The sequence below is a fragment of the Pocillopora damicornis genome, chromosome 11, assembly GCF_964200805.1.
Source record: "Pocillopora damicornis chromosome 11, jaPocDami1.2, whole genome shotgun sequence".
Lineage (NCBI taxonomy): Eukaryota > Metazoa > Cnidaria > Anthozoa > Scleractinia > Pocilloporidae > Pocillopora > Pocillopora damicornis.
In genome coordinates this window covers 15,758,874-15,771,146 of record NC_142680.1, presented here as the reverse complement: position 1 = coordinate 15,771,146, position 12,273 = coordinate 15,758,874, and the positions used below count along the sequence as shown (strand labels likewise).

Sequence of the window (12,273 nt, the reverse complement as noted above, 5' to 3'; positions counted from 1 at the left end):
ATCATTGCAAGGTATCGATTACGTGTCTTAAATAATTATTGACTAATGGGTCACGCATTTCCGTCGAGCTCGGAGTTTCGTTATTTTAGATTTTTCAATCGAAAACTGTCATAAACCCTCATCTTGATCACTATAAAGAAGGACTCCTGATACATTTGGAATTCCGTACGAGATGTACACTGTTAGGTCTTCGAATGCATTTTTCTGATGGAAAACCTTATCGATTTCCGCATAGTAACTTCTCAAACATTCATTCCTGTCAGAGTTTGAACTGTCAATTATTTTGTTTACCAACGTAATTCCGCGGAAACTATAATTAATGCTATTTCTTTACATCTTCGATAATTTATCCACACGCTTCAGAAGGTAAACGCTATTCTGCTCACTTGCAGCCGAAAAAAGGAGCAAAAGAAGGACTCATTATTAGTATTTCGATTAGCGACTTCGTCTACGGTGTATATTGTTTAAAAGCGCAAGAGGATTGGTTTTAATTCACGATGACAGTCAGATGAAAATGAACACTTTCCACCTCAGTCTACTACTTCCTTGTTCATTTTCCCATAACTATTTAAGCCTAATATCGTAATGCGAGCCAAGTTTAAGTTTCTTATCTAACTGTTTAAAAGGATAATACGCTTCTCTCGTGCACAAATTGGACGTGGAAATATAATCCGCATTTTGCTCTTGTTAAAACTATGGTAATAACAAGCTCATTATGATTGAATGCAAAATTCAAAGATGACAACTTTTCTAGAACACAAATCAGAAACGGGAATATAATCCTCACGTTGCTCCTTTAAAAAACGACAGGAACAAACTCATTATGTTTGAAAGCAAACTTCAAGTATGACAGTTTTGCTGATGGCTCTTATTGATAGCGGGTTGCTTTTCAATCACTTGAAAGGACTACACCGAGCCTTAAAAATTTTAAAAAGTTGTCTGTCTGACTGAAAATGGGTAAAATTATATTTATGTGAAAAAAACGTACAAGAAAATTCAAAATAACAATCTCAGCGCTGCCTCAGCGCTGTACCCAGAATTAAACCGGAGATTCAGAAAAGGCCAACAGCGATTATTATACATTATCAAGAGAACAACTGAGTTGATACTCTCTTGAAAATATATAACGTTTATGAGACGATACTGGCTATCACTCCCTATTACTGAGGGACCGCCTTAAAGGGAGGGGGGGGGAGCAGATTTTGGGGGATCGCATGGTTTTCATGAGAACAGAAGGGGGAGGATTCGGCCCCAATTGACAGGCACTAAGTGAGGGGGGGGGAGGGGGACCATGAAAAAAAAAAGGAGAAAAATGTTTGAAGTGGTGGGCACCCTGCTATGTATTATGTATTACCACGCGAAAGATGTCGTTACAATATACTCTCTCTACTTAACGCTATATAAGCGGATTAACGATGACGTCATCAGTTGCTCTAAGCGGTTTAAAGATGACATCATCAGTTGCTATCTGGGCAGGTCCTAAGGAAACCCTTATCGAATTTCTTGATAAGCTCAGCTCAAGAAAACAAAAATGATCGAATCAAGCTTACGTACATGATTAGCCAGAGTCACAATTCCTTTCCTGATTTACTTCTGTTCAAAAAAGTAAAGGTATCTTGTCTGGTACGTTTACAATGCACTATTCTACCTTTCAGAAATATCTCAATAAGTAATTATATATCCCTTTCGAGTTATTCCACCATTCTGATAAAAGGAAAGCGTTTATTAAGTTTAATTGAAAAGGTACACCAAGAAACAAGTCCTGCTTTAAGTTCTTTTCAGAGACCAGAGATGAATTCTGGCGACGCCACGGGCCCAGGGGTTAACCCTTTCAATTTTTTGTTCTCACTGTTCTGCCAAACACGATACAGGAATCGCAAAATGATTTAGGTTTAAAAACAAAGCTAAGTCAATTACAGCGCTTGTTTTAAGACTACAATTAACTGTAACCACGCACGTATTAAGAAGACTATCATCAATGGGTTTCCAAATCAGCAAATTTCGCTTATCTCTGTAAGTAAATAATCTTAGACGCCCCTAAACACGTCACGTACTAGTATATGTAACGTTCGGAAAATGTCATGCTTTTAAAACACCTTTGTCACACCTATTAGAAACTTTACGATTGCTTCACAGTATGCGCGTGGGTCGAGAGTAGACATTGCATTTACCATGTGTATATTATGCAAGCTTATTTTCCCTACTTGTAAAAACTCCTTAACGAAGTCTGCTATTGTCGGAAGAAGCGCTCAGAATAATAATAAAACATGTTTCAGGTTGTGATTTCAATTCGTGCAGTGCTGCTCACTAGCATCTAAACTAGTATCTAGTTTTAAAAAAGTACATGAGACGTAAGCATTGATATAGTGTCACTTGTATCCATGAAGTAACACTATCCTTTTGTTATGGCTGCAGAGAAGAGGGAGGGGGCATCATGAAATATTCCCTCGCCAACAGATAGGGAGAAAATAAAATTTAAAAAAAAAAAACGTCTGTACACTTTAAGGGAGTTTACATAAAAACTCCTTTGTCGCAACAAAATCTCCCTGCACCCCTCCCAGCGATATATAATTACCGGTCCCTAACCGAGTTCGAGGTCCAAGTTGTGAGTTGCGAACCGAGTTTCATCCATTATCCATTATTATAATTAAGTTCGGATATTCATCGGTTGAAAGAGCGTGCTCTATGTGAGTGTAGAGCATAGAGCTAAAGCTGTCACGCCATCTGGCAAATTGTACCATGTCTCTAGTTTTTCTTTTCTCTAGTTTCTCTAGAAGTGGGGAGAAATACTCAACTACATCTCGCGTTTCTCCCTACACTTCTTTCGTGCTCTAGCCTCTTCCTTCGTGTTTTACAACAGAGCAGAGCACAGTCAAGTCTTCTCTATTTGTTAATTGGGAAAATGATAGTTCATAATATATTGTACGGACTGACCTTACAGTCAATTTTCAAACAGATTTAGTGTATTGTGCAATCATCCACTGTAGAGGCAAATTTTATGACAACACCTAAATACCTTCCTATCTCACGCGTAGTCGGCGAGTAAGCTACAGCGTTGTTGTTATTATTTATATCTATATGCGATTGTGTAACAATGAACTCCCTTAAAAAAACTAGAAATCAACAATTAGAAAGTTCTATTTCCTCATATATTTCTTCATTTGATCCCCTCTTGTTTCCTTCCTCGGGAACCACGTTGTAATACCCAGCGTTCACGTGGCTCCCTTGTAAGGATTGGTATTCAGGGGGGACTCGTGTTTGTCCTTGCGAAGGCCTGGGGCGTAGCTCCATATATGACCCTGGTTCTGACGCATGCTGCTCAAGCGGAAAGACAGACTGGACAGTATCTCTACAGGTGGATTTCTTAGCAGTCGCTGGTCTGTTACTCGCCTGAGCTCTTTTAAGCCTCCATATCAATACACCAATAAAAAAAAGCAACACAAAAACAATGCATGACCACGCAATGTCACTGGCCCGAAAGATGCTCTGTACATCTGTTCAAAAAGAAAAGAAAATATACAGATAAATAGAGGTACACTGAGTGAAACAAATCCCTCGAAATCACATTATTGATTATTATGAAACATAATAAAAAAATATCAAACCCTTCTTCGTTAAAAAATAAGTCAAAACGAAATTCAAATTGAGTAAAAAAGGCAAGTCTAAAGTTATAAGTGGCATAGAGGTTGGCATTATTTGATCCTAGTGTTCTAATCTAAATTAATTGTAAATGATGGCCCGACGTCTTGTTTGTTTATTGTTTTGTTTGTTTGTTGTTGTTGTTGTTTTTTTTTTTCGTTTTGTCATTAGTCCTTGTCATTTTTACACTTATTAAGTATTTTGCCTCTTAATCGTTTCGTTTTATCATTTTTTTTTCGGTTGTAAACGCATTTGCTTAGATTTTGGCCCTCTGTAGGTTCCTCTGGTAATACACTAAAAGATAAGAAATAAAAAAAATATATAATTTAATTTCAAATTGAGGAGGCTCCACAGGGTTTTTGGTCAATGTTGGTGTACACGCCAGCGTAATATTTGCTTAAAAATTTTTATGATTTCGCTTTTCTATGTCACTAAATGTCATCAAAAGGCGATAAGCAAGGTTCGGAATATCGTTTGCTTTAGTAAATATTATCAAAATGATTTTCGTTATTTAGCTAAGGCTTCACGAAGGGAGGCGCTCGTGATAATTTGGCTTTGCCTTTGATTTTCTTCAGTTTGCCCCGCTGAAATCTCTTAAAAATTTACACAATTTGCAAAATATGTCCTGGCGATCATTTAAAAGTCGAAAAAAAGAGGGGTTACAAAGGATGTTTCTTTGCTACTTGCAATTTTGTGTTTTCTTCCGTTATTTCAAATTTAGCCTTACGAACTTTTCTTTTTATCAAGAGGCACTAGAAAATCTTAGGAAATTCCACCGATGGAAACACAATAAATCTTGCTTGAAAGATCCCTATTTTCTTTGTCGCAGAACATTACGTAATGGAATAGAACTTCGCCATAATCTGTATCTGAGCATTCGTAAACTTTCGATTCCGTCGCCTTTTAGCAATCTTTCCCACGGTGTTTTCTGTTTAATTGACCTCTTTTTTTCAGGCGTATAAGGCCTATGAATATTACGGGTGCAGTTGCTGAAAATTACAGATTCCATCCCAAAAAAACTGTATTGGGTTAAACTGTGATCGTATTGAGCCGCCATGTTTGTCTTGCATGTTGACACTTTTAAAGCTGGTGTTCGCACCCAGATTTCGCGCGGTCAAAAACCCCTGAAGAGCCTCCTTTAACGTTTCATGCAAAACTTGTTTGACATAGCACAGGCGGCTCAAGCTCTAGCTGTGAGATGATCATCTTGCAAAATAAGAGTCATGGCGAAATTATGAAGGTTGTAGGGGAATAACGACCGCCAGGAGCCCATTCCTGCCACCGCTCTTAGGAATAAAAAATACAATGAAATTCTCAACAAAAATACCTTACCTTACCTCCACAGTGCATCACTTGTTATTTGACCGCTTATTATGTTGAAAAGAGCCCACTTTGGCGAGTTATCCTTTTCTAGATTTACCACGTACATAAGAGAAGCCTAAGGCTGCACACTCCATTTCCAAACGCCCGATCCGAAAAGCGAAAAATCCAAGCTCAAAAGGACTGGGCGGCCACAAATCCATCGCAGAATCTAAGCACATATACTGTAGTTTAATTTCAATTCACTAAAGACTCAATCTTCCTTGTGAAACCGACGCTAAACAGCATTTTTCTTCAAAAATTTCCAGTTTTCTAACCCTGCCTTCTTTTCAATTTGAGCCTCGCCTCACTGTCACCTATCATCTACAAATTGTTTTAGAACCACGGGTGCCAAGTGACGGTGTGGTTCCCGGCAAGGCACAATTTGCAAATAAGGCAGGGTTATCATGCCAGTGTTCAACGGTCGTGTATCAGGGTGACTATGTACGCGGGCCGTTAGAAACGTGTAAACTAGAAATTTTTGAGGCAAACTGCGGCTTAGCGTCGGTTTCACGGAGAAGATTGAGTTTAGTTTTTAGTGAATTGAAATGAAACTACAGTATATGTGCTTGGATTCTGTGATGGGTTTATGGCCGCCCGGTCATTTTGAGCTTGGATTTTCCGCTTCTCGGCTCAGGCGTCCGGAGATGGAGTGTGCAGCCTTTGGGCTTCTCTTATGTACGTAGTAACCTAGAAATGGATAACTCGCTAAAATGGGTTCTTTTCAACGTAGTGAGCGGTCAGATAACAAGCGATACATTGTGGAAGTAAGGTGAGATATATTTTTATTGAGAATGTGATTGTATTTTATATTCCTAACATCGGTTGTAAATATTCCAGTACAAACGTTTATAATTTGGCCATGACTCTTATTTCGTACGATCATCTCATATCTCACTGTGGAAGTAGTTAAGTATCCGTAGACACTACCTACGCAATCAGATATAACTATAAAGGATCAATTGTTTCTTGAACGTTGAAAGCGTTTAACATTGACAACACTTACTATTTTCTTCCATTCTGCTCTCTGACAAAGTTATTTTGTAAGATGTAGATCCAAATGAGTTTGTGGCGTGACAGACATAATCTCCAAAATCTTGATCATCAAGAGGAGTGATAATAACACTGTTGTTCATGACTTTGATGTTATGGCCAGCTAAAGCCTGGCCATTCCTTGCCCAAGAGTAGTTAAATAGAATGTCACTAGTCGCGTGGCATAGCAAAGAACATGAAGTTTCCTTTGCACATAGAACTGATCTAGGTGAAACGTCTTTCATGATGCTGGGTGGCACTGAGTTTAAAAAGGAGGTAAAAAGGTTAGATTCAACATCTTTCATATAGCCAAAAAATAAGAGTAGGTGGCGTTTGCAGGAGAACGTTTAATAAAAAAAACTTCCAATACTTTCTGAAAGCTGATAAGCATAGCTTCTACCCGTAATTTGAAAGTTCATGGGGTCCTGGGTTCGAATATTTCACACATGAAATCTGACATCAATCGTATTTAGCTTCTGCTCGCGTAAAGGACAAATTTCATTTTGTGGCCAGTCATACCACGGTTGATGATACTTACCAGCAATGATCACTGCTGTAGCTGTTCGGCGTTGGCCAAAAACGTTTGATGCTCTGCATTCGTAAATGCCTCCGTCACTAGGTGCGACCTCTTGAATGACAAGAATGTGGTCATCGTTTCTGAACTGAGCCCGTGGTATACTGGTATTTCCATCTTTACTCCATGTAACAGAAGGCTTAGGATCTCCAGTAGCCTCACATGTTAATACTACCACATCGCCGACTTGAAAAATGGTTCTTTCCGGTAGGTCTTTGACGGCGGGCTCGCCTGGTAGAATTTCACTAAGTTAGCGGCAGTTTTTACATCAATAACAAAATGGAAGGATCCTTTTCTCAGAGAGAAAAAAGAAATTACCCGGGATCTACCTTTTAAAGGGCATATAAAATAAGGGTCTCAATGAATTCGAATGCGAGAGCCTAACAAACGGGATGTCTTTCAGAGAAAATAAAGAAACTAGTACTCCGTGATTTATTGCCTAAAGGGTTGTTGAAGTAGCTGTTCATTGACATAAGCAATAAATAATTTATTTGTTCGAGTTGGTTAAAAATTTGTCGTTTCAGTGACAAACGAATTCTATGAACTTTACCTTTGGTTTCAATCGTTACGAAGTTACTAGAAAAGTACACCATCTGCAATAAAAAAAAAGCAGGAAGAAAGAAATCATCCATAAAACTCTAAGATTTTTTTCTGTACCCAAAGTATTTTTACTTGTTCCCCATCGTGCAATTGAAATCAAAGGCGTCAATGAAGATTGCATCTGACGGACCGATTGACTGACTGATTGGCCGAAATGTGGCACGTAACTTGCTAAGCGATGGTTGAATGTAATGCGAGTGAAACAAGATTGAATTTTGTCCTAGAAATTTGCATTTTCAAAAGAGGACGTTCGTCACTTTACCTTCTCTATAAAAGCTCTGAGAAACACTCTGTAATTGGTATTTGGCTGGAGTGGTTTGTTAAGAAAGACCTCCCCATCACTGCCTCTCCTATTTCTTGGTTTACTGCTTGAATGTCCTCCATCTCCAACAACAAATTTTCGGAACACATTAAAGTCCTGCCCTCTAAACTGAAAAGTGATATATGCTGCAGGAACCGGAGATTTGTGGGTCTCTTCATACGTCATTAAATCCTTCGGTGTTAAACTCTCAGGTGAGTTAACCACACCAGTATAGTCCAAGCTGTATCTTATAACAATGACTTGAAAGAACCTGTGAAGTAGGATGTTCATTGATTCCGCATAAAGCTTAGAAGATTTGCAAATTCTTCACTTAAAAAAGAAAAAAGAGTTGAATAAAAGGGCTCATACTTTGCATTCCCTGGAAAGCGTGGTAATGTTATGTTTGCTGTTATGCCTTCTCCACTTGGAATCTGAGAGAAGGAAGGTGGAGATGGTGTTTCTTTTGACCACGTTTGGGATAATTTCAAACCTGTGCAAGCAAAAGAAAGGACTGAACTTACACCCACATTGAAAATAAAAACTCAATAGGTTAGTAATCTGGCTACACTATGTCATTGGGACGCAGGCAACGAAAATGCTGAACACTTTGCCGTGTTTGTTAAGGTTTAGGATAAGGACAAGGTACGGGACACAAAAAAAATTATATAACTTGATGAAAACTCTGCAACAGATCATTAGTTTCACTTTTCCAACCTACTTTTTGTTTGAGCGACTATAGCTTTGCTATAGGGTCCAGGCCCTGCCACAGTGTAACCTCTAACGGACACTTCATACTTTGCGCACATCCAGAAGCCAGTCAGTAATACACTTGATTTGGTTGTGTTCATCGAATGAAAGGTAAAGTCAACCTTCAAACAGCTCTCCTTTAACTCGAGACGGACTTCATAAAGTTTAATAACGCCATTTGCCGCCTCTTTAGGAAGTTCTGCCCAAGTGATTTTGTTTGTCGTATAGTTTACTTCACTAGATGAAACATTTTCTGCTCCGCGACTTGGTTCTAATGGAGGAAAACCATTTAATAACAGTTTCACATTTAGTTATCGGTGAGTACGAAACGCTCCATCATAGAATGTTAGTTTAAAATCAAATGATCTCTTGCAACTGATTCAAAGCGTATCAAAACCATTACGCTGCAGTGAACAGAAAACAGGGTGCATAAATTCTAGAATTTTTCTTTTTTTACCACAGCTTCATCTTGCACTTCGAATTATAGTTAAGAACAATTTAAGAACAGACGGCGAAACAAAGGAAACTAAAAGTATATCATGACTAGGAGAAATTATCGTTTCTAATTTGAAAGAATCGACAAAACAGACTGTACACAAATGTATGCATCGTTGCATACCCTTACAGTTGGCAAGATAGTGTATACCTGCATCATTCGTACCCCTGCACATTCTTTGTTTTACGAGCACAATTTTAAAGCCTCAAACCAAAACAAACAAAAAAAAGTTTCCTGACAATGAAATTGCACCTCGTCCTTCGTACCCATCATATATTTTAACCAATTTGCCTTCTTCACCTGTTCTTTTTTCAAAGTAGTGATTGGAGTGACGTAATGGAAGAGTGATTATTTAAGACTGTAACAAGTGGAAGCTCAGTCATTGTTCTTTCTCTATGGCTTAAGGAAACAAGTTACTTACGTGCGTACACACAATAAATCAATCTCAAAGTTAGACTTTACCACAACCTGGGCAACACTTGCTAGTCCATTTCAAAAAATGGGAAATGCTAACATTCTAATGCTGTTGTTTTTAAAGATAATGTAGCTTCCGGTGGCCCACAGAGTTTTACAGGTTACATCAAGATGTTAAAAAGTAAATCATCATGAATTTTAGCAACTTTAATTTCATAAAGTTTACTTCGTCAATCTTCCGTCACCCTATTTTCACGAAAGCTTGTATCACCAGATATTATACTGTCGCAAAATCTGTGAACGAGAACTTGGCAAAAGGAAACTTCCACTGTCTTATAAATCCTTTAACAGTTACCCACTCTCAAGAGGACAAACGCCTTTTATATTGAATTTTGCAACACGATCAAAACCAATAAAAAATCCTCGGAGACTATGAAACACTCAGTATCAAAGAGTAAAGTTTATGTGTCCATGGGAAAAAACTGCTATGTAAAGAAACAAATCTTCCATAAAGGAATGGACATTGTTGCTGATATGATGCGATTAAATGCAAGAACAAACACAATAAAAGTAACAATAACAGCACAGATGTTGACATAAAACTTACTGTCTTCCAGTGTCTCTACGACCTGGCCAACACTTGCTGGTCCATTCCCAAAAGCAGTAAATGCTAACACTCCAATGCTGTAGTTTGTAAACTCATTCAGATTATCTAAACTCATTCTTTGTCTTTTATTCTGTTGCGCTCTGGTGATATTGAGAAATTTGGCGGCCATGTCACCATTTGGTAAGGCTTGATAATTCACTTTATATCCTTTGATAATTCCATTTCGATCATCAGCAATGACAGGATCCCAAGAGACAAAGATACTTATAGAAGATGTCGCACTAACTGTAACAGCTTGTGGTGCATTACTTGGTACTAAAGGCAAAATCATGAAGTTAAAAAAGTACATCTTCGATAAATCATATCAGCAACAACTTTTGAGTTTGCACTCTCACTCATTAGTTCGTTGGCCACAGTAGGATTCTCTAGAGGAGAAAATGTAAGTACTATCCGATTAAAAGTTTATGTCAAAGACTTTACAAATTCACTTGATAGCAATCGTGAAAATGTAGCTTTAACTATTTTTTCGTGTATTTGAAGAAGTACTTCTCAACATTGAAATGAGACTGACAATAAAAAGATTATTTCCAATGCCTTCTTTGTTTATCAGTGCAAATAAATCAGTACATGAAACATTGAACATCATTTCAAAACAATGTTTCAGGCTTACAGCCAAATTTATTAATTTGATATGAAAGGAAACTTAAATGAAATCATTAAGTCAAACTCGCAATGTATCAAGGGTAAGTTCCAAGATGGTGAAATGTTTCAAAGTTCTAGTCGATTCGTAACCTTCCCGTTTTAGGACGCATTCAACAGACATAGTTGATAAATAAAAAACACAAAGATAAGTACTTAACACCGGAATCTATCTTTTGTCAGCGAAAGCACTTGAAAGCAAACAGTTGGTGATAGTATAGAATCAAAATCTCAACGACTGCTAAGAACTGACCAAACGAAACGGCCTCGTTGTGAAAAGGTATTGCTCGGATGATTGAAAACATTATTAATATCATTATAATAATTATTATTATTATTATCGTTATCATCATTATGCGTGGCATGTTTTGGAGCATCGCAGGCTTCTGGCTTCAGATAACCTGGAGATCTCTAACTTTAAGCGAAATTGAATTACACACGGCCGAAATCTTTTAAATGAACACAATTTCAGCGTGTCGTGTCATTTCCCTGGCTTGAAAATTGCACATAATCTTATCTGAATAAACTATCTGGAGCTTCGATTTGAAGCTTTCCAACTTCGAGGAGGACTGAATGCCATGACACGTCAGGCGAGGAAGCTGAAAGTAAAATGGACAGAACAGATGAATAAGGATATTTTGGAGCGCAAGAAAAAAGCGCAGGAGCTTATTTCTTCAGAGAATCCTCCTTACAACGAGAATGGAAGGAAAATAGGATATATTGACGTTATGAAGGAGTTGTAAGATGATATGGGGTAAAAGAATTTACAATTGAAGAGCCAAAATCTACGGGACAAGGCATCGAGGTTGGAGAAAATAAGAGATAATGGAACAGATCTATCCATCAGAGAGAGAAGTGTCGAGGATCCGGGGAACATCACATCTACAAGTGAATAATCTAGTCAGGAAAATATTGAAAATGAAAGTCAAAACAATCAAAATAGAGAAAGTGGAAATGCTAATTCTCCAACAAGAGGCCTGAATTTGCATAGCGCAGAGCCGCTGCAAATCCCAATGGAAAGCAGAATTACAATGGGCGATTGGCCGGATGTGTCTGATGATGTTTCTGAGTGTCTACCTACTTATGCGACAGTCAACTTGCCAGGATCGGTCAACTGGGGCCGAAGTTCCGACGGGGGAATGATAACAATCACCACTGCTACGATCGATGATGCATATAATGAAATAACAACATGGAGAAAAAACACCTTCTTGGTCCCGTATGGTAAAACTGGTCGTGACTTTATTGACCAGTTAACGAAGCTTATTGACGACTGGAACAATAGATCACCCATGCAACACCTTGCGCTAAAAGCCGCTATTGTTCTCCTCGCTACTGCGCTACAAAAGCCTGGTCAGCGGTCAAAAGCAAAGGAACATCAAAAATGTCTTACGAAACGGTTAACACTGTGGAGAAATGGCGAGATCGAGTCTCTATTACGCGAAGGGAGAATGATCCAACGGCGCTTATTAAAGTCGAACAAGAATGATCCACCAAATAAAGCGCGCATTTTTGCAAAGCTGGTCATGGAGGCCACATTAATTCGGCCCTACGATATCTCAGTGAGGATGATAGTGGAGGAGTATTACCACTGACCGATGATGCTGTAAGGCAACTAAGAGAAAAACACCCTGATGCGCAGAGGGCTAAACTAGGGTCACTGTTGTTCGGGCCCGTGGAAGACATGCCTAACTCAGTGTACCAAGAAATCAATGGAGAGTTTGTGAGAGAAGCGGCATTGAGAACTAAAGGGTCTGGCGGCCCTTCGGGTGTGGACGCCAATGGTTTTAAGAGGATCTTGGCAA

The 12,273-nt window shown here is 38.5% G+C and overlaps 1 protein-coding gene across 9 annotated transcripts in view; it reads right to left on the bottom strand.

Annotated features, from left to right (window-relative positions):
* Nucleotides 1-2,063: 2,063 nt before the first annotated feature.
* Nucleotides 2,064-12,273, bottom strand: part of LOC113683250 (protein sidekick-1-like) — a 51,567-nt gene continuing 41,357 nt past the window's right edge. For 6 of the 9 annotated variants that reach the window (XM_089187361.1, XM_089187363.1, XM_089187366.1 and 3 more), the window contains 8 exons: nt 9,770-10,084; nt 8,224-8,523; nt 7,875-7,995; nt 7,467-7,776; nt 7,155-7,197; nt 6,569-6,835; nt 6,005-6,289; nt 2,064-3,494 (listed from right to left, as the gene is read on the bottom strand). In XM_089187361.1, the coding sequence (XP_089043487.1) occupies nt 3,121-3,494; nt 6,005-6,289; nt 6,569-6,835; nt 7,155-7,197; nt 7,467-7,776; nt 7,875-7,995; nt 8,224-8,523; nt 9,770-10,084 (2,015 nt within the window). In that variant the 3' untranslated portion in view covers nt 2,064-3,120. The remainder of the gene's footprint in view (nt 3,495-6,004; nt 6,290-6,568; nt 6,836-7,154; nt 7,198-7,466; nt 7,777-7,874; nt 7,996-8,223; nt 8,524-9,769; nt 10,085-12,273) is intronic. The other 3 variants (XR_016181091.1, XR_016181092.1, XM_089187367.1) reach the window with 3 other exon arrangements.